Genomic DNA, 22,842 nt, shown 5'->3' on the forward strand with positions numbered 1-22,842 from the left:
TTTTAACTGGCAGATACTTCACGTGGTTGCAAGAGATGAGACTGTTTTCAGTCAACAGGAAACTCATACATACTTCTTTTAGTTCTTCTAACTAAAATGAAGAAAGGATGACTCCATGTTTTGGATAAATGTAACAAAGAAGAAAGATAGAGTTTGGGAAATGCTTTATGTTTAAACTCACAGTCCCAAAAATCTGCATTGGAAATGTTTAGACTGAATTGGATTCAACAGATTTATGTTTTTTTTCCCCTTTCCATCAGCTGCTGCACCTGATTACTCTCATGCAAACTCTCTGCAGTGCGTGGGTTGGTGCAAAGCTGTAAAAGAGAGAAGATGAAAGCTGTTTTCAGGTAGAGAGAGAGAAAATGTTCGCCACATCCTGCCCTTCTTCTGGCAATGTGACCTACTAGACTGGAGGAATCATCTTCTCACACACAGACCCGTGCTAGTTGCTTATAAAGTCAGTTATTCTTGTGAAGAGCTGCTTTTCTCATGCTGGCATGGCTAATGAAACCTATACTGTTCATAAAATAAAGTTCTGACCTCGTTTTTAAGAGCTAATCATTTCAGATGTGAATGTCTGCAAAAAAGCCACATGCAAATGTAAGTGTTGCACCATCAGGGGCGAGCGACTGTGGGTGTTATGTTTTAACAGGTTCAGTCAAGCTTGACAACAGCCAGACACGGCAACTGAGAAATGAAAGGGTTTTCTCAGCTGTTTACTCCGTCACTACCCTCCCAAAACGACCTCATCTTTCAGTCTAAAGAGTGGGACATTAAACCTCTCATCCATCTGAATTTGACCATTTCTGACAGCAACTTTTACTTCTTAGATGATGTGATGTAAAGCGTCCGACCGTCCGACACGATGCTGCGCCTGTGGTCGTCCATCAAAAGCTTGTCTGAAGAGGCTGATTCCACAAACAAACGACCGTTATCTCAGTCGTGGCTTGATGACATGTACAAATAAAGTTGTAAAAAATGAACAGTTGCAGTCTGGCTATTATAAAGATGAATTCTAGATAACGCAAGATATAAACGATGGTGGGAAATTTGGCTTTTCATTCCTTTTTTTTAGGATGGCTTGATAAAAGCGGTAAATGAGGACTGGGAACAGAGGGAGAAGAAGACGTGCCAGCTGCTCGGGGAAGAAAGGAAACGGAGACGTGAGAGTAGAGAAATCCGTTTGGAATGTCTGACTCAGGAGAGAAATGGAAAAAATGTATTTCAGTTGGCAACGGAGCACGAGAGGTATAGCATGGGAGACAAAGTGCTGGTGTTAGTGTTGGATGTTGAGAAATCAGCTTAAAAAAGGTGGTGAAATGATCATTTAAAGAGGAAATGGTGAAGAAAATCCCAACTTGTTCTGACAATAAACTAACTTTTGAAAACCCAGTTGGTCTGCCGTGAAACCAACAGCTCATTTGTCAATGAAATGTTCCAGATATTTTTCATGATAGGAACGTGAAATTGCAAATGTCCTAATTTGTTCAAAATAAAAATCAGGATAAATGAGAACATCAGTGCTTTTTGAAGTCTTTGTTTCCTTCATTTCAGTTTTAAAAACAGAATAAGTAAGCACATCTTCTGCTCCCACGTTACACCAGAGAACACAGCTCTGCAGCTCCTGTGACAGCAGGTAGACGTGGCCATATGTCATCTGAGCCATGGCAGGGGTCAAAGGTCAGCTTGGTGCTAATGATTACCTGGTGAAGCGTGCTGTCTGTTTGCTTTTGTAGCCATGGTGAGACCGCACCGACCTGCTATTTTAACCTTTAAGTGTCTTAAACACTAAAACATAACTACATGTTCTGGTTGCAGTTAAAATAATTATTATTTTTCTTACAAATGGCTCTAACACTATATCATTGTAAAGGTTTGAAGGTTAATATATGTTTTATTTTATTGCTGGCAAGAGCAGCTTTTAAAATAATGATCAAAGAACCCTCAGATAGCTCAAAAACTGTTTTTTTTTCACTTTTCATTAAGTGTGGAAAGTTCATGTAAGAGGAGGGGAATTGTGCTTTAAACCTCGGCCAAGAAACGTCCTTCAAGAGCATTTATTCATCCCTTTGGGAAGACATTTGTGGTTTAGGTTTATAATATAAACTCCTATGAAACTGGGAGTGTGTGTGCGCACGTGTGTGCGCACGTGTGTGTGTGTGCACGTGTGTGTGTGCGAGTGTGTGTGTGTGTTTCTTTGTTGGGGTTCTTTAGTGTTTTATTTTCTGTTTGATCACACGTGAAGTGTTCTGTTCCCCTTTGAGACTCCAGGGGGGAGGAGGTCTGGGTCAAAGGTCAAACAATGTGGCTAACCCTTTCTTGAGGCATATGTTAAACTGTGACCATTCATTCATTCATTTGTTCGTTCGTTCGTTCATTCATTCATATTGTTAACAGCTGCACTAAAATGCAAAAAGCATTTTGTGTATGAAAATTCACCTCAAAAACATTTTAGGGCTAATGTGAAGAACTAAAGAGGCTGAAGTGAGGAGAGTCTGGGAAATATAAACCAGAGCCCGAGCCTGACTGGAACAAAACCCATCAGCCTTCACAAGGTGTGATATAACAGAAGCATCAGATGATAAATGCATGTTCTGATGAATGAATGAGAAATAAGTATACAGAAGATGAAAAACATCACACTAACAGGGACGCTGTTAGAATCTGTATTTCCTTGTTTAGTTTACGTTGTGCTGTCTAAGGAAAGGAGCAGATTGCACTGAATCCTCAATCCATCGTGCAACCCCCACCCTGAGCGAGGGCAGGGTGATGGGCAACGGAGGAAAGGAAAAATCCCTTTTAACAGAAGGAAAAGCCTCCAGCACAACCAGTATCAGACTGGGAGAACTGCCTCAGCTGAAACTGGGATTAGACCAGTCGTCGTTCTCATGGAATCAAGCAAAAATTCTGTTGGTTCCGTTTCTTCCATTACGTTGCTTTCCACTCGTCTCTTTGCTGTGCCTAGATTGCACAGCCATACACTAAAATGACCTGAATACAGTTAAATGGTAAAAGACACCATTTTCTCATTTTTTATCTTCTTCCAAAGCATCTAAACAAATTCTTCCTCTCTTTTAAACGTGAGTCAGTTTTCCTCTGTGGCTCAGTAACCTGACGCTGCTTGTGGTTTATTTTTGTATTATTTATACCAGTAAATACTTTCTGGCTCTCACTGCAATCTTTTCTTTAGTTTTCTTCCCGTACCCCTAAAACACCTCCCTTATCCTTTAAACGCCTCTGGCATACACCAGTGTAAGTCGTGAGCATCCTCGTGCAGGATTTGAGTTTTCGACCAAAACCTGCAAACACAAAATGTTAAGAGTTAAATCATTTCCCTTTTGACTTGGAAAAAGTCCATCTTCTAATCTGGTCTGCTGCTCCTGGCAGTGACTCAGACAGCCTGAACCACCACCCAGACCAACAGTCATGGCCGCTGAGGGCGTGCCTGTACTTTGAAAGAACACCAAACTCTAACAAGCTCTTTTTCTAATTGAAAAGCCTGAAACCCTACAAATAAAGACGAGGATTACGGCCATCTGTTGGGCTTTAGCATAATCTCCCTAATTAGTTCAAAAGGGGTTATGTGTGCTTTAAGGTTCATAATCTGTCCACCTGTTTCATCCCATTCAGTTTTTAAAAAAGCTGAATGTTTCATGACAGCCGGTGCTTTTATCTTCATCGGTTTCTCTTTACTTGTTCTAAGAAGAACCTCTTGTGTTAACAGATAGTGAATTGTTCCTTTGACTCTCCCCCCCTCCTCTAGTGAGTGGAGCGGGGATCCTTGTCGCTGTGGGAGGGGGATGTTTAGTTCTGTGCTCCCCTTCGCCTCCCTGGCCATAACTCTGATCAGAGCGAGCGTGTTTCTCACACCCCTCACTCCAGCTGCAAGACAGGAAACAAGCATACGTCTGTGACTGAGGCTGTCTAATTGTGTCTTGTGAGCGTTGCGATGGCAGTGTGCAGGGACGAGAAGAATGCAGCACCCAGATGCTGGATCTCAAAGAATCCCCCTACTGACGCAAGCCAAGGAGGCAGGAATCTGCTGCCACAATCTTGTTAGACTGCTGAGGACAGATGAGCTGTCTGGGAAAATAAAACCTCATCAGCATTTGTTTACAACTAAATAACGTCTCCTCTTATGGTCACAGAGGAGCTCGTTGGTCGTTATTTAATCAGAAATGACAAAATGAATGAAAGCGTGCTGATTTTAAACCTGTGATTAAATAGTCTGATGATTATTTAGAACCACAGCTTTGCAGAGCTTTTATTTTTGTAAATTTGAGGAAAAATGTGAATGAAGCACATTTAACACTAGGACAGCACATAATCTGCTAACGGGCTAATTTTCATTTGACAAACTTTTACCTTTAGACATTTTCTATTTCTTTGGTCAATAATATGTTGGAAGCATCCATCACAGCTTCTAGTCCAGTGAACCGCCTGATCTTTCCTTCCGGCCCCTTAACCCTTCAGCCCCCCCCCCCCCCCCCTCCCCCCCCCCCCCCAAACACGGGGCTTTGAAGTTTAGCAGCAAAACTCATGTCCCAAATATCAATAATTGTTTACGTTCAGCAAACACGACTAAAAGTACAATGAAAACAGTTTAGATTAAAAACAAAGCCGTTTTAAATATTGATAAATTAACATACAGTCATACTTGAACTTTATTGTAGAAGAGCATTTGGCCCTCAAGGTGTGCTGGAATAAACTCCAGCCCTTGAACAAATTTAGCTGAGGACCCCTGTTCTAGTCCATGTTGGCTCGACAGCATCACACAGTTACATCCATGATGAGAACTTGACGTTCCACCAACATTGAGATCCAGTGACAGTGCAGGTCCAGTGAACTCGTGGACATGTTCTAGAAACCAGTTAGAGACAATCTGAGCTTTGTGACATGGTGCTTTATCCTGCTGGAAGTAGCCACCAGAAGATGGGTCCATGTCAGGGCCAGATTAACACTTTGTTGTACCCTGGGCAACAATATTCAAGGGCCCCATCATCACGACCCAAGGATCACCATAATATGGTCACATACAGAATATTTTACTGTAATATGCAGTAAATATACTCAATACTTGAATGCCTGGCATCACGTAACCCGCTCAGGGTAACCTTTGACCCACCTTGTGTGGACTGACCAATGAGCAGAGTGTCTTAACTTGAGGCCCTCTCTTTATTGGTCAGTCTGCATGAGACTGACTCTCAACTGACGTTCAAAGTCATAGGCAGCGAAGCGTCTCTGTGCAGCGCAAAAGCCCGGGTGGACAGTTTGTTTAATATAGGGTGACCATATTTCCATTTCCAAACAAGAGGACAGGGGACACTATGGCAACGCCACACAAACCACGTTGGGACCCATTTTTTGTAGGAACTACATTAATATCAGATTCTGCCAACAAAAGGGCTCTAAAACAATTCATATGTAAATATTTAGCATATTTATTGCAAAATCTCATTTTTCAGCTTAAGTGCTGCAACAAGGTTTTATTAATAATAAATTATTATACCTTTTGTTTTACTACAGCATCGGTACACTTCCCGTGCACAGATTATTAAGGATGCTTGTTTCAGCTGTGAGATTAGACGATAGAATCAATGGAAACATAAGTTGTCACACACTCCATGGAAACTTTCAGAGAATCCACAAATAGTGGCGTTCACATGGTTTTGTTACTTTTAGCCAGTTTAGAAAAGAAGCAGATGAGACAGCATGTCTGATAATTTAGTTTTTCATCTGATAATATTAGAACATGTCAGTGATGTCTGAGGGGCTTTTATAAACACTGTATAACTAACACTCCTGGAGAGGGTATGGATTACACAGAGGCTTCTGGGGAGCCCAGTTATGGGGGTACCTTAAATTCTCTTTAATTCTCTTGTATGATATTTAGTGTGTGTGTGTGTGTGTGTGGGGGGGGGGGGGGGGGGGGGGGGGGGGGCATTTCGCCTTGGCCCCCAAAATGTCTTGAAACAGCCCTGGCTGTGTGACTGAGTGTTGAAGGTGACCTGAATTGTATCAGATGTACAATTATTACATGTGTGTAGCTTATTGCTTTATACAGGTAAAAACGCGTAGTGGAGAAAAATCTACCTACATTTTACTTTGTTTTCTTGTTTTTATTTAACTATTTCCTGTCCTGTCTGTCTCTCATCTTCCTGCATCTCCTCTAAACTCTCCAGAAAAAGCCTGGGTTCTTACTTTTTCACCTCATCAGTTACTTTTGAGCAGATCAAAGAGATCTCCTGACCGCAAAGCAGAGAGCGTGTTTCGATGCTGCGTCAGTGAGGTGAAATCACCGCAGCACAGGTGATGAGCTCCGCAGTAGCAGAGCACTTCAGGCACAAATAAGACAGAAAATAGAGAGCATGTGCGGACATGAACGATCGTGTGCTAATTATAGTTTTTTGGTTGCGCCACTTTGAGAATGGACCGTGCGCTGGAAGCAGCTGCCTGGAGTGCTGCGCAACAACGCGCTGTGCCGCTCTCTGTGCTCTCTGCTCAAGAGTCCATAAATGATGTAATATAGGTAGAAAACTTTTTTCCGGCTTCCCTGGATGTGTAGGATATCCAGCTCCCCCATAATTCGATCCCTGCTCCTGCAAAAGCCGGACATTTTCATCAGAACCCCCAGTCCGGACGCCCCGGACAGAGAGTGAAAAGTGGACATGTCCGGGGAAAACGGGACGTACGGTCACCATAGTCCTCATAAAGCGGGAAATTACAGATACAGTATTTTGCTCGTGCCCTTGCTGCCCTGGGCCCTTTAGAGTTCGTGGGCCCTGGGCAATTGCCCAGTTGCCCATATGGTTAATCCGGCCTTGGCCCATGTGGTCATAAAAGGATGGACATGGTCAGCAACAATACTCAGGCAGGCTGTGGTGTTTAAACCAAGCTCAGGTGGTACTATTGGGTCCATAGTGGGACAAGAACATCACTACCACCACACCATGACACCGGCAGCAGCCTGAAGTATTGAAACAAGGCAGGATGGATTCATGCTTTCATGTTGGTGACGCCAGATTCTGAGCCAACCATCTTAATGTTGACGCTGAAATCCAGACTCATCAGACTGGGAAATGTTATCCAGTCTCTTCTGGTCCAGTTCTGGTGACCCTGTGTGAATTACAGCTTCAGCTTCCTGTTCTTAGCTGGCAGGAGAGACACCTGGTGCGGTCTTCTGCTGCTGGAGTCCATCTGCTTCAGGGTTCAACCTTTTGTGGTTCAGAGCTGTAGGCCTTGGTGGGAACCAGTGGTTCTTGGAGCTCATGGTGTCTTTCTGTTCTATAGAACCAGTCTGTCCATTCTTTCCCAGTCAACAAGACATTTCCACACAGCTGCTGCTCGTTGGGTGTCTTCTCTCAGTAGATCAGGCGTTTCTGATATTTAGACCAGCTTGTTTGGCGCTAACGACCATAACACATCCAAAGCTTATCAAATACATTGTCTGTGAATCATTTCTCCATTTCAAGTTAATATTTAGATCTGTGACACTTGAAAACGGTCAAACCAAATTTTATGTCACATGAAGTTATAAAATACGTATTCATCCTAATTTAAACCCTCATGTTGTTATTTACCGTATTTTCCGGACTATAAGCCGCTACTTTTTCCCACGCTTTGAACCGTGCGGCTTATAATGAGGTGCGGCTTTAGTCAACCAGAAAGGATGGATGCCGGAAAGTCTAATGATGGAATGGTTAAAGGAGTGCTACGGAAAGCGCCCAGGAGGATTTTTTATCACAGTAAAAAGGCGCTGCTTGTTTTCCCAGCTTCACCCCGGGATGATGACAGCAACACGGAGAGCGACACCGACATCGCCACAGAAGAGGTATGTGACGAAGTTCTTCTGAGGCTGTTCAACTCCGACACTGAAGAAGAAGATGACTTCAGTGGTTTCAGTGCGCAGGAGGACGATGAATAAACTAATCATCAACTTTTCTGTTTTGTTTGATACTGATCAGTTCAGTTACGTTCAGTAAAACTACATTTTCAATTCAGTAGATATCTGCGGCTTTTAGCCCGGTGCGGCTTATATTGAGGTGCTCTCTATAGTCCAGAAATTACGGTCGTCAGATGGGGCGTTTCTGTTCTGAACTTTGACCTTTAGTGCAAATGCTTATAACTTTAGCATAACCAGATTTGAATGGATTTTATTCACAATTGTTGACTTATTAGTTTGTTCTGAGCGCCTGTTCCAGATAACCGATCACTGCCTGGAGGTGTGACAGATTGAAATAAGGAACAATGTGTTTGAGCTTCATGTAAAGATAACAGAAACCTCTGAAGTCATTAAGAATTACCGGTGATGTTGTGATCGTAAAGGCATGAAGGGTGTGAACGCCGGCCGTGCTTTCACACAGTAAATACGATGACTTGGTGAACTGAAACTCATAGGACACGGAATGTTTAAGAGTCAAACTGGACCTTCAGCTTTGAATCATGTCCATATAAGGTCGGAGCGCCGTGCCATTCCCAGCATGCCCTTCCTTAAGATCATCCTGCTTGACACTTTTTGACTTCAACTTGAATTCTGGGATGGAAAAAACATCTTACATAACCAGAAACAGCTGATGATCACATAATAACATGTTCCTGCTATATCTGCTGCCTCCACACAAGTGGGATTACTAACCCTCAATTATAGACAGAAAAAAATCTATCTCATGTTAAAATGTTTAATCATGATAAACTGTCCTCAAAAAACTTTTTCCAGATAACGGAGACTGATCTGTTCCTGCTGGAGCACTTGGAGGATTGTGCAGAACAGCACATCCACCAGGATTCAGTCTGACTCCTGCTAAGGACTCAGATTCGTTCGTCATCACGAGGAAGTGTCACACTGACCCCTTCTATCACCAATAAAACATGCCTTTAGCTGTCTCGCCCTTATCAGTTTTAATGACAGCATGAAGCACAGGCAGCATTTCAGTAAAAACATCAACATCTCATTTGCAGTGAAATAAGGAGCTGCTGACAGGAGTTAATGAAGAATGATGTGTGATAAGCAACGTAGCACCACTTACGGGAAACACAAGCATACTTCAGGGACCTGACTCCTCGTTTTGGGGCATTTCGGTGAAGGAAATTACACCCAGTGGTGATAAGGCTCAGATGGTTTTGCATGATTTGAGGAAATATGTTTAAATCAGGCCATGAAAACAAAGTCCAACTGTTTGTTTTTGATTTGCTATTTTTGTGAGCAAACCATTTACGGTATATGTAATGAACGACTCCTCTACACCATCATCCGTAGGTTTCTGAAGTCCTGAATTGAAGCCCAGTTGGCGGTTGCATTACCGCCATCTCATCACTCCTGGAAACTACAAAAATGGAACTGTGAGCAGAGCTGTGATAGCCTAGTGAACTAGACCAAATTCTTGCTTTGCAAAGAATGGTCTAGGCACGCTCCATTGGAACCTCAGCAGCTCCTACCAGGACTCTGGCTAGCCAATCACAGCTCTCTAGAGGGGTTTCAAACACATAAAGAGCTGTGATTGGTCCATAATGGTGGGCCAATCATAGTGCTCTATCTGCTTAGTGAACAAATCACAGAGCTTTATCGCTTTGTGGGCCAATCAGGGCACTCTATATGCCTGGTGGGTGGGATGATGCAACAGAGTGAAACAAGAGTATGTCACACACATTGTCCAGTGGAATGTGGAGATCATTTGAAAGACAACGGTAGAACCCGCCCCACAACCGAGAGCCGTCAATGGAGCATGGCCAGACTAAATAATACATTTATTTAGTCTGGCTTGCCAGGCTAGAGCTGTGAGGTTGAGGACAAATAATTGACATCCAATAAATTCTGGGCAGATGTAGCAACCAGCTAGCTGAGCTCACTGAAGCTAACGAAGGTTGGAAGGCTATTTTGGCTTTGATGCTTTGGCTTGGGGGAGTGGGAGAGGGGTGCTGGATCTCAGCGTACCGAACCGAACCAGAGCTGCGTATCTTGTTGTCGAATCGTTTTTATTTTCGTGGCACTGCTACAACCAGTATGATCAGCGTTCTCTGCTCTAGCAACGCTTTTGTGAGGAGAAACGTTCAGGTGTCCCACCTTGATCAGTCAGCCTAATAAAAACGTATAAATACACCTGAAAACATTTCTTACATTTACTTTATCTCTGCATCATCAGAGTAAAACCTTTTAATGTTTTGATGGTATGATGTCACTTCCTGTCGTGTTTACAACTATAGAGCTCCTGGAGTTGACGTCACTTCTCCCGGCATGCAACAGTTCAAATCGAAACGGCGCCATATTGGCAGGCAGAAGCCAGCAGCTGGACTATTTGTTATTGTCAGAAAACTCAATCAAACGGGAAATATGGTAGCTTCCTGTTGTGCCCCAGGATGCAGAACAGACGCGGACGACATAAGGGATGAGCCATCTACAGGATTCCCCAAGATCCGGGGCGCCGCAAACGTTGGATCATTGTAATAAAACGCACTAGTGACCAGGCTGAAATGAAACTGTGGGATCCCGAGAGTAAAGGTTTTCGCTTATGCAGCGACCGCTTCATATCAGGTACTTTAACCAACGTTTCCTCAACTGTATATGGTGTTTATTTAAAATGCTTTTATTACGATTCTTAGTGGGCTTCCTAAACTTATTTTGGCGTGGCTTAAATTTTTCTGTCTTATTACTCACAGCAGCAAGTAAACATCACGAAAAACGTTTCCTCGTGAGTTCTGTGTGCTGCCGTTTACGTGTCTTATGATCACAGCAATTAACCGGCTAAGCAGTATTTAATTTTTAAGCATTGGTTGATCAATTGTCAGATCACACATAAAAAGCACTTTGGTTTGCTATTACCTGTCTCACCGAGACAGATCTCAGACAGATCCTGAGACGCTCCTACCTGACATATTTATTTTATTAATGGAAAAAAAAAATCAAACTAGTGATTTCTCTTGGTGTTCAGTTTATACATTCATACAGTACAGCACTCTATTTAAACTACTTATGTGTAAATCTGTTATTTGTCCATCCATTTTCATCCGCGTATCCGGAGTTGGGTTGCGGGGGCAGTAGCGTCGAGAGGCCCAGACTTCCCTCTCCCCAGCTGCCTGAGCCAGCTCCTCCGGGGGAATCCCAAGGGGCTCCCCGGCCAGGTCCGGTGTTGTGCCGGTAAGAAGTCCGCTCCGACAGCTTCTGGCGTTTTTAAAAAGTATCCCAGGGGCACGGTAAGGGTCGGAGATGTTTAGTCTATTTAATTTCTGACTATATAAAACGATTTCTTCGGTTTTAAAGTGTGAAGTAAACTCCGACGAAGTAAAATCCAAGCCGATCCCGTTCACGTTCATGGTTAAGATCCGTGTTTGTTTAGCTTCTTTTACCTGCCAATATGGCGTCTACTAACTGAGAGTCACGTGGGGTCCGGAGCTCCATTCCTGCACATTATACAGATTTGTTTATTTTATTAACCATTAGAGGCACAATTTCAAACTCAGTGTTCATTTTGGCATTTTCCATTAGTTATTGTTATAGAAACCATCACAAACATATAGTTTTATTGATCCAAAGTGTGAAATGTAAAATTGACATTTTTAGTTCAGTTTCATGTAGGTGTAGTTAACATTTCATTTACACAAGTCAAAGATTAATGCATCAGAATAAAAATACAGATATTTTAGTCGACTAAAAAAGACTAAAACAAATTGGATGACTAAAATGTGACTAAAATTAAAAAGAATTTTAATCAAAAGACTAAAACTAAATTTAAATTTCTTGTCAAAATTTGCACTGTTCCACATACCCCGTATGTATTCCTGTATGTACCCAGTACTTATCCTTTACCTATCTTCATTCTACAACCGATTACTAATAAGGTGAATCATCAACTAAAAATTCTTTATCAGTCGATTAATTGCTTTGATTTTAAAGTGAGAAATCATATTTTCTTTCCTATCACAGATTATGCAGATGCAATTTATCAAAATACCACTGCGTCCTGTCTCCGTCCTCTTGATGTTGTTTATAACAGCATTTGTTGTTTTGTTTTGTGCTGTCACAACACACCACTGTAGCATGTATAAAAGCTTGTCCTGGCTTCCATTAAAAGCCTGATGTAGGTTTCATTGGTTAATGTTTATTTTAAATGTATAGTCTTTGATTTTTTCCACTGTATCTAAAAAGGTATTTGGTGCATTCTAGTTGTCAGTGCAATACCAGATTAAATGAACCTATTACTTTTGTTGTACTCATGTTCAAGAAAGAAATGGGAAGCTGTGCTTTAGTGTTAACGCCCCGCAGGAGAACAATCTACCTGTTGACATACGGGCAATTACTTATTTTGAGTTATTTAGGAACAGTGTTTATGTCTTACCCTTCTGTCACTGCTTCTGTTATCTTTGCTATCCTGAAGGTATGTGAGGTTGCCTAAGTTACTTTTGTTTTGACAGTTTTGTTTGTTTTGTATATTTTTCAGCTAATAATATATATATTATTTTCATGTATTTTCATTTTCACGTTCATGTTTTTTTTTTTACCTTAGTTCTCTTTCTTATTTTAAAAATTTCAGTATTTTTTTCTCAGCCACTTGTTTTCTTGCTATCTTTTCATTTTTATGTTGTATGGATGGAGGCCCCTCCCGAAAACAAAATGTTTCTTCTCAAGAGCATTTTATCCTCTGAAAATATAATTAAAAATAAATAAATTGGGTTTTGGGCTTTATTATGTCAGGCTGCCATTAGTTTACTTTTTATACATGAAACTATCATGAAGGCATTTAACTGAAAATGAAATGACACTCTAACAAAAAAGTGTGTTCTTTAATTTTTCAACCACAATAATTGTTTTTCTTTAAAACCTCCAAAACATAAACAGTAGTAAACTTCCACTGAACCAGCTGCTTGTTGATACTGAGAGAAACAACAGTGGAAAGTGCTACGGAAAAGATACAGCACTTTGCATATGTTACTAGCAGTTTACTGGCTAGTAACATATGCAAATGAACTGAGATTTATCTCAGTTTCTGTTAACACTTGCGTCTATTTCTGTTTCGCTATTGCTATTTTTACAGGCAGCAAATTAAACCAATAAGAAGACAGTTTTTGTCTCAAAACAATACCAAACCAGAAACAGAAATGAAGCCAGACGACATTTTTTCTATTCATTAGAGCGAGAGAAGTATTTGTTGAGATAATGACGAGGATTAGCTCAAACTGTGGGAGTCTGGGACGTCCTGGGTTTGTGTGGCGAGTGTCACAATGGGTTCTGTGGAAATACAATCCTTCAAACACATCAATTAGGCTGCTAAACAGAAAAATAATGCCCACGGTGACAGACATCTAGCAGGTTTACATGCCACAGCTGTATAATCCTGCTTCTCCACGCACTGAAAGTTGTTGCAGTGATTATGCAACTCAGTTATTGGTCTTTAAAAGACACAGTCTTATGATTATCTCCAGCCGCAGTCGTTTACTACCAGAGTTTCACTGTAGCTTTCTTATGAAATCACGCTAGTTCACCTTAACGAAACAGGTGGGGTATGTTTTTACTAGAAAACAAAACCAATTAGTACAATACAGACGAAGGCCTTTAGTGTGGATGCCACAGATCTGGTCAATATGCAGAGTGTAAAATAACGTAGTGACTCGTGTGAGAGCAAAATACACGAGAATGTTTAGAGCTTTAAAGAAGAGATATGTAATCAGTTTATCTTTTGTTTGTGGGAGGCTTTTCCACAAAATAACATGGCTGAAAACAGAAAGCAGGATGATTTGTCCACACGCTTAGTTACAGTATTTACATGCCGAGATGTAAACACAGGTTACCAGGTGGAGTGCTATTGAGTTGTGTGTGTGTGTGTGTGTGTGTGTGTGTGTGTGTGTGTGTGTGTGTGTGTGTGTGTGTGTGTGTGTGATTCAGAAATAAGTCACTCAAAAGAAATGTAATAAAAAATCGGCAGAGATAACTGTGATAACACGACACTATTTAAACAAAAACAATAAAGATCAGGGGAAAGTAAAACAGAAAGAAGGTGGTATTAAAGCCCACATTGAGAGCATATTTTTGCTCCATGTTTCAAGTAAATTCCAGGATGGCCCAGTCACTCCCCTCACATACCATCCCGCTTCTTCATTTAACCACAATACAGGTGTGGTACCGATGCCGGCAGGTCTTGGTATTCATCTGCTGCTACACCTGGAGCAGCGAACAATACCTGAACAGTGGGAAATTTGCCACAGTGCATGTCTTATTCAAAATCTTAAGAACTAATATGGCTTTCAGTCTTTTAATTGAATATTTCAGGTGTGTGTTCCAGAGCCATATGACCTCGTGAAACCTCACAGATCCCATGTGCACTTTGATCATCACCATCTTCTTGTGTATCTTATCTCCAAAAACAGATCTTGGAATGGAGCAAGTTTTTTCGATACCTAGTTCAGATACATTTGTGTTTGCCAGCTAAACAAAACTCTCCATGAGCATGCTGCTGCAAGCAGGATGAATGAACAACAAAACTGTCCGCAGACCTCCTGTTTGAGCTGTGAGTGACTGTAATATCATGACCAGAAGCAGGTCGTGTCAAGTCCCAAGACCCATACGAGTGCCTAGAGGCCTGTAGAGAGAAGAGAAGGAACAGGACGTACCAAGAAAAATGGCTAAAGAATGTCTCCGTCAATTCAGGACGGAGGAGACATTTCCCATGATACAATCCCCATCGCTTCCTGGAGCACTGCAGTTTACACGTCTTGTGAAACGCCAAAGGTCAAGCAGGAGCCCTGGGGTTCACATCTGACGTGAGGCCTCATGCCTATCAGGCTGCTTCAGACCCTTGGTGAGCTCATTCATCACAGCCGCTGAGGAAATATATGAGTAAATATCTGATGTTCTGCTATGACAGAAGGGTGAACCTTGACTTTTCACTGGAACAGAAGAGTGTTCAGACTCTGTCTGAAGGAATGTCACGTTCTTCAAAACAAATATACATCTGTACATTTCTCTCCTGTGCTGGCAACAGAGATTGATGGGCTCACAGTTCTTGGTTGTGTAATGTTTAAAGGGATCCTAGAAAGGTTGGGTGTATTCTTCGCAGCTCACCATATCCCAAGATGCATTGTAGGCCAAATGGGAGATTTTTACAACAGCGGACTTAAATTACAGTTATGTAAGTATAAACTTAAAAGGGTACGATTTAGGGCTTTAGTCATTTATATAAACATTTTTAAGTAATTTTAAGCAATAAAAAAGTAGACAGAGGTCTCATTTTCAGTACAGCTGCTGTAACTCCTCCGGGATTTAAAAGTAATCAAAACGCTGGGGATAGCCACTTGCTTCTGGTCTACTCAGTTCATGAAGAACCTGCCCTATGTCAGCAGGGTAGACCCCGTCCTTGAAGGATGCAGCCTCTGAATTTGGACACATCTTTTGTTATTTTCATCTTTTCCAACAGGGGTATTAGCAGTAGCTCAGGCTAGCAATGGCGGTAGCTCAAGGTGGCATTAACTCAAGCTAGCGGTGGCAGTAGGTCAGGGTGGCATTAACAGAAGCTCAGGTTAGCAGTGATGGTAGCTCATTGTAGCCGTGGCAGTAGCTTAAGCTAGCGGTAGCAGTAACTCAGGGTGGCATTAACAGAAGCTCAGGTTAGCAGTGATGGTAGCTCATTGTAGCCGTGGCAGTAGCTTAAGCTAGCGGTAGCAGTAACTCAGGGTGGCATTAACAGTAGCTCAGGCTAGTGTTGGCAGTAGGTTGGGACATGCCAACTCATTCCTTATTCCTCATACCTTTCAGTGGCCTAGTGGTAGAGTGTCCACCCTGAGACTGGGAGATTAGGGGTTCGATTCCTGGTCGGGTCATACCAAAGACTTAGAAAAAATGGGACCCAATGCCTCCCTGCTTGACACTCGGCATTAAGGGGGTTGGATTGAGGGGGATAAACCACCAAACAGTTCCCGAGCACGGCTGTGTCTGCAGCTCACCGCTCCCCCAGGGGATGGGTCAAATGCGGAGAACAAGTTTTGCACACACACCTGTGTGTGTGACAACCAATGGGACTTTAACTTTCGCTGCCAGCGTTTCTCACCGTTTTTACAGTTTTTTTAAGAGTCACAGAACGTTGCGAGCTAGGATGATGTTGGCGCCAAAATAACCAAAACAAAGCGGAGACTCACCTCTTACATCAGGAAGAATCCGCGTTTCAAGCTTTCTCCGTTCTTTCATAATCCGTTGCTGAATTGTGATCGGCAGAAGCTTTTCCGGTTCGCGCCTCACTTTTTTTTACAGCAGCAGCCCAAAACGATCTCCTAACACATGGATTTTCTGCTCCCTGATCACGTGACGTGTGACGTATGCGGATGAAGATCAGCTTTAGAGCTGAGATGTTTGTTCTCACGGTGGGGGGGGGGGGGGGGGGGGCTCGTTCCGACGCCCACACAGTATAAAAATGCAAATGGCGACTTTAGTCGTCATTGGCAGTGAATGAGTTAAGATGGTGTGTCTATGCTTATGGTGTGTTAAACCAGCTCTTCCCAGAACAAACTCGTTCTCAGCGGCCATTACAACATTACATTACATTACATAACTTCATTCAACAACAAATTGAGGCCGTTTTAAAATTAATAACATTATATGTTTATGTTTTTTAGCCGTTTAAAAGCCAAAAGAATCAGTTTCCCCACATCCTCTTCTCTGTAGCCATGATGAGTTTACCAGGACAGATGCTTGAATACTTATATGGTGAAGAACACACTGCTACTCTCAGGCTCTCTCTCCTCCATATGTTACACGGCTGTAAAAACCAGACCTGTATTTTATATGCAGGGATAAAGAGTAAAAACTACTGTTTTTTTTTGTATCCAAGAATGAATTCCCAGAGGTGGGATTTCTTTCAGCATCATTCCAACAGCCGCTCTCGCCCTCAAACATTTTTATTATCAATGCCAAAAAAGCAGCACAGCAATAAAACCAGGCACAGACGATAACCACCCTATCAGATGCATGTGTGTCTTTGAAAAGTGAACTAAAGCTGTCAAACAAACAGAGAGAATGCTTCATAACAGCAGCATGAACTTTATTTTCTGTTTTGGATTTCTGCTTTGATCAAATATCTTCTAGGAATGCTCCACACCAGCATCCACGTGCCACTCAAGATAAGATCAACCATCGCAGTCAGAAAAAGGTTATTTCCCAGCTTCCGTACAACATTCTGTATTTTCCTCCTCAAGATAACAAGCATGACTTGAATTAAATAAAAAAATTCCCCCGTGTTGGCTCCAAGCGCCTGTTTTTAATTTGTACCTCCAGTGAAGGGATTCATTTCATTTCACAGAAACAAACATGCAAGAACGTCTGCTGGAGGTTTTTAACAGGTAGCGTGACATTTACCTCCACCACATCCACCGCAACACATCTAAAGCTGTTTCACTTCTGCTCATCGCTCTCACACGGGACATCCTGTTGAGTACATCTGCGTCTGCTGCTGCTGTCACTGTTCAGGTCTACTCATTACACGTGTCTGCCCAGGCCTCTCAGTCCTTCACAGGACAGGTATGTGAACACTGTGACACCACGCAGAGACATTTTTCTCCTGGAGCGACTCTTTAAATGGCAATTTTTCTTCAGAGTCCACGAACAAGAGGCCAGCCTGCAGCAGCGAACGTCTCTGAAGAGCACATTACTTTTTAAAAAGCTGTTCTAGGCCACTGCCGTTCTTGATAATTACTGGGCCCAGGAGGAGGATGCGGGTCGTGTGTGGTAAAAAGCTTCTGAACGGCACATATTTTTACCATCCTGCTGAAATGTTTCCAAAGCTCTGTTTGGCTGAGGAAGAAAACAAGACACTTTTATGCGTCAATTCCATTCAGGAACCTCGTTAAACAGCTTCAGCCATGATCCAAAACTGTTCTTCACGATCTCTTCTTCAACGTGCCTATCTGCAAAAGATAAAAGCAAAAAGCATGAGTTTTGCGTTCAAACGTTATGTCCCTGAACACTGATAAGCGTCTAGGCTCAGTGGAAATAACAAATGCATCACGCAGAACTGCGTGTCGCAGCTCCTGAGTGTGAATGAGGTCAGTGAGTTGGAGAGCTTGAACAATGCTTCAGGAGCTGTGGAGAAAGAGTCCCAGGACTCTGCTGTTATCTGTTCTACAGACTCTGGGACAGCAGCCAGACTGATGCCATCTCAAGGAGAGGAACACAACCAAAAAGGCAGGAAATTCCTGCTGCTCTTGCTCTCATATGCAGAAGAAAATGCTCTTTAAATAAGGCCATTGTTTTGCAAACAGTTCTGAACATGCAAGAAGTTCACTTAAGTGGAGAATGTGTGATCAGGACCATTAGGAGAATGCTGCAAGTGAAACAAAACAAGACAAAGTGACGTAACGTCGGGAGGTGCTGCTTGTGTAACTTGTTAATTATGACAGTAAGCACACCATGTTGTAAGTTTCTCAGTAGTCTTTCAATTCTATTTTTCATTGCGTCTCCAGGGGATTGCACATCAAGTTGGCCAAATCAGGCGTTTTTCAAATTCTCACATTAAAGATCTTTAAGTTAGCTTAGAGCAGTCATGTGTAAACCATCAGGGAGAGATCCACACCGACTACTGAAAAGTTTGCTGAGGCCCCCTAGTGAAAATTCTCTTTATGCATTAGAAAACATCTAGTCTTTGAATCAGCTGTGTCTGAAAACCCTTCATGAATGATTACGCATGTTTTCAGGTCTGGGATGTGATTGCAATTCAGTAATTCAAAAATGTGCAGAAGTGTTTGTATTTAATTTGCTTTCAGAGGAAAGTTAAGTCAAATATTGTGAGTATATTTGACACTTTGTTTAAGGTTTTGATTATATATATATATATATATATATATATATATATATATATATATATATATATATATATATATATTATTAATTTATTTACCTCTCAAAGTGGGTGAGAGAAAAAAAAGGAAATAAACATTTTTTTAGAGTTATGTGTAAATATCCAGGGAGCCACCAACTGTACAAGCTTTCTCACTGAAAAAGATGAAGGCCTGTAATTTTCATCATAGGTATACCTCAACTAGGAGACAGAACGAGAAAAAAATAATAATAGAATTATACACACACACACACACACACACACACACACACACACACACACACATATATATATATATATATATATATATATATATATATATATATCACATCATCTGAATTGTAAACAATTTATTTGCAAATTATAGTGGAAAGCAATTATGAAAGTCCGTCACAATACTTTATTTACCCTTTGTTGGCAAGGGCAGAAGTCAAACATTTCTCTAGGTCTTCGCAAGGATTTCACACACTGTTGCTGGTATTTCTGCTCATTCCTCCATGCAGATCCCTAGAGCAGTGACGTTTCGTGGCTGTCGCTGGGCAACACAGACTTCCTCTAAAGATGGTCTATGGGGCTGAGATCTGGAGACTGGGTAGGCCACTCTTTGCAGCAAAAAACTCTTTGCAGTCCCAGAGCATAATGTTTCCACCCCCGTGCTTTACAGCAGGTTTGTTGTTTTTGGAATGCAACTCGACATTCTTTCTCCTCCAAACATAACGAGTAGTTTTTACCAAAATGTTCTATTTTGGTTTCATCTGACCACATGACAGCCCTCTTATGGATCATCCAAATGCTCTCTAGCAAACTTCAGACGGGCCTGCACATATACTGGCTTAAGCGGGGGGATACGTCTGACACTGGAAACCTTTGTAACGTCACACAAAGCTGTTTACCTACCCATCACCAGTCTCTCCAGCCTTGAGCAAGTCTACAATTTTGTTTATAGTGTCCTTTGGCAGCTCTTTGGTCTGGGCCATGGTGGAGTGTGGAGTGTGACTCTGAGGTCGTGGACAGGTGTCTTGTATACAGATAACGAGCTCCAACAGGTGCCATTAATACAAGTAATGAGTGGAGGTCAGAGGAGCCTCTCACAGAAGAAGTTACAGGTCTGTGAGAACCAGAAATATTGCTTGTTCGTAGGGGACCAAATACTTATTTTCCACCATGATTTTCAAACAAATTCTTTACAAATCTGACAATGTGATTTTTTTTCTCATGTTGTCACTCATAGTTGAGATATAGCTATGACGAAAATTACAGGCCCCTCTCATCTTTTTGAGTGGGGGAACTTGTACAATTGGCTGACTGAAAACCTTTTTGCCCCACGGCACAGATACGCTGCTTTTCAGTTTGAAGTCAAATGAACTGAATACGATGCACATTTATTCATGAAACCAAAACCCTTCTGCCTCCTTTACTGTTATTATGTCATCATTTCTCTTCTCAGAGGTCTGCATGACCTTATTACTATGGTTGAGGAATGGTGTTTTTATCTTGTGCTGCCACCTGCTGCTCAGTGAAATCAGTGATTCTGCAAAAGAAACCAGGATTTTATTGATATTTTCATCATTGTCAAAACTCTATTGTTGCAAGCCACTATGGCTTTAAAATCTTTAAAGCTTCCACTGACTAATGTACATTTCTAAAAATGCTCTCACATGGTTTCTCACCAGTTAACTTTCTGGAAGCTTTTCAAAAGCAGAATGCAAAAACCATGTGCTCTTTCTCACAAAACCCAGAGAACATCAAAACAAACCTCACAGACAAGGACATGAGAAACACGTCGGGTCTGCAGGTGGCCAGCAACAGGCAGATGTTCAAGAGTAAGTGGCCTTGTGAGAGTGTGAGAACGGTTCTCACACGTCAACTTCAAAGCTCATTTGCTATTGAACGCATTTTCACTCCAGCTGCACACTTTTACAGCGAGGCATCTTTGAACAGAGCAGCATGGAGAAGAAGGTAGTTCTGATCACGGGCTGCTCCTCTGGAATCGGTCTCAGTTTGGCTGTCCGGCTAGCCTCTGAGCCCAGCAAAACGTTCAAAGGTAAGCGCAGCTGGCACCCTGATCTGACCTCACCTCTTACAGAAAACCGACTCAAAATGATCTCACTGGCACTTAAAGTGGAAATGCTGCTCAGAAATCCTCTACCTTTCTGTCTAGTCTGGATAAATTAAAACCTGCCACTTTGTTCTGTTCAGTCTATGCCACCATGAGAAACCTGGCGAAGAAGGAACGACTTTTGGAATGTGTTAAAGATCTGCACCAGGGCACCTTGGAAATACTGCAAATGGATGTGACGGACAGGCAGTCAATCATGCAGGCCAAAGACATGATTGTGGAGAAGAGAGTGGACATTCTGGGTAAGCTTCTGGAAGTGTCTAAGCCTGGATCCAGTGTGTATTTTATTGTGATTTGATGTGAATATTTACAGTGTGTAATGCCGGTGTGGGTCTGGTGGGGCCGCTGGAGGTGCAGCATCTGGACTCCATGAGGCATATTCTGGAGGTCAACCTCCTTGGGACCATCCAGACCATTCAGGCTTTCTTATCAGAGATGAAGGCTCGACGTCAGGGTCACATTCTGGTCACCGGCAGCACCGGAGGGCTTCACGGTAAAAAAAATAAAAATAAATAAATCACTAATAAGGATATTTGGGTGATGTTTGTATGCATTTATTTTCCTAAATAAACAATTGTAATGCTCTTTAAGGTCTCCCTTTTAATGACATGTACTGCGCCAGTAAATTTGCAATCGAGGGAGCGTGTGAGAGTCTGGCTGTCCTTCTGCAACACTTTAATATTCAGTGAGTTTCAATGGATCAGATCATCATGGCTGCTTACTTTAAAGGCTGTTTATGAAGTATGTATGGGTAAATATAAGTAAATATCCATTTGCAATGACTAATGACGTATTTTATTCTGTAGTGTGAGTCTCATTGAGTGTGGTCCAGTCAACACCGACTTCCTGGTTAACCTGCAGAAGGCGGAGCTTGGTGACCCATCTCTCCAACAGGTCGACACCCAAACACTCAGTCTGTATGAAAAGTACCTGCAACACTGCAGCTCCGTTTTCCAAAATGCTGCTCAGGACACCGAAGATATTGTGAAGGTACGAAGTAACTCAAAAAATGACATTACCAACTATGAGCATCCATAATGCTTCTGGAATCGTATTGTTTGATGGAAATGATGAAAAGAAAGAAGAAAATGTTTTTTTAATACAGCTTTCAGAACAATCTTCTAAATACAAAGTTATTCCAGTTTATCTGATAGGAAGTTGTGCTGCAGCACAAGTTGATGTATTTATTGTGACTTTGGGGAAACTTGTTCTACTCTGACACCCTAAAAGTGAATTAAGATTGACAATTAGAGAGAGTTAGTTGATATCTAAAAAGACTAATAATTAAAAACATCTGACCTCATGCTGGGAATGCTGGTTTACCTTCATCGGTCTGCATCTGCCTTCAGGTGTTTCTAACGGCCATCCAGTCGAGCAGCCCCGCCCTCAGATACTTCACCGGCAGCGTCGTGCCTCCGCTGACCGACCCGAAGCTGACACAACCGGATGGATTGCAGTACATCCGAGCCATGAGCAAGATCATTTTCTCATCTGAAGAGCAATAATTTATGACATGCATTTGTGTTGACAGAGCGTTCTGCAGACGCCACGTTTGTGTGTGAAGCTCAAGTTTGGCTCTTGGATAAACGATTAGATTTTTGTGAGTGGGGTTCACAAAGATAAAGCAATTTTATATTATGTTTTTATGCATTAGTTATCACAGGGGAGGCATTTCTAAAGGGTTTTGTTTAATGTTTTGATTCATGCTCCTTTCATTTACTGGAATTTTCTTCTTTTTACATGGACGCTGGAATTTCTATTTGCTATTATAGGCATTAGGGAATCGCTACTTTTTTTTAAAACGCATACAAATTGCACCTATTTGATTTCACTGCAACTAATGTAAATTAGATCAAATGTTTGAATAAATTACTGGTGTTTTTGTTAAAATACAAACCTAGAACTGCTTAA

The 22,842-nt window shown here is 41.8% G+C and overlaps 1 protein-coding gene across 2 annotated transcripts; it reads left to right on the forward strand.

The window, feature by feature from the left end:
* The first annotated feature begins 19,243 nt into the window (after window positions 1–19,243).
* On the forward strand, window positions 19,244–22,842 carry hsd17b1 (hydroxysteroid (17-beta) dehydrogenase 1). Of its 2 annotated transcripts, none has more exons than XM_015948661.3 (8): window positions 19,244–19,404; window positions 20,552–20,635; window positions 20,736–20,856; window positions 21,012–21,173; window positions 21,245–21,424; window positions 21,523–21,616; window positions 21,738–21,921; window positions 22,281–22,842. In XM_015948661.3, exons 3-8 carry the CDS (start codon window positions 20,760–20,762, stop codon window positions 22,434–22,436), a joined length of 873 nt encoding a protein of 290 aa, XP_015804147.1. In that variant the 5' UTR covers window positions 19,244–19,404; window positions 20,552–20,635; window positions 20,736–20,759; the 3' UTR covers window positions 22,437–22,842. The 2 variants fall into 2 exon arrangements, with proteins under 2 accessions (XP_015804147.1, XP_054596145.1); XM_054740170.2 differs by lacking the exon at window positions 19,244–19,404 and adding an exon at window positions 19,453–19,918.

This window comes from Nothobranchius furzeri, chromosome 5 (assembly GCF_043380555.1).
Source record: "Nothobranchius furzeri strain GRZ-AD chromosome 5, NfurGRZ-RIMD1, whole genome shotgun sequence".
Classification (NCBI taxonomy): Eukaryota; Metazoa; Chordata; class Actinopteri; order Cyprinodontiformes; family Nothobranchiidae; genus Nothobranchius; species Nothobranchius furzeri.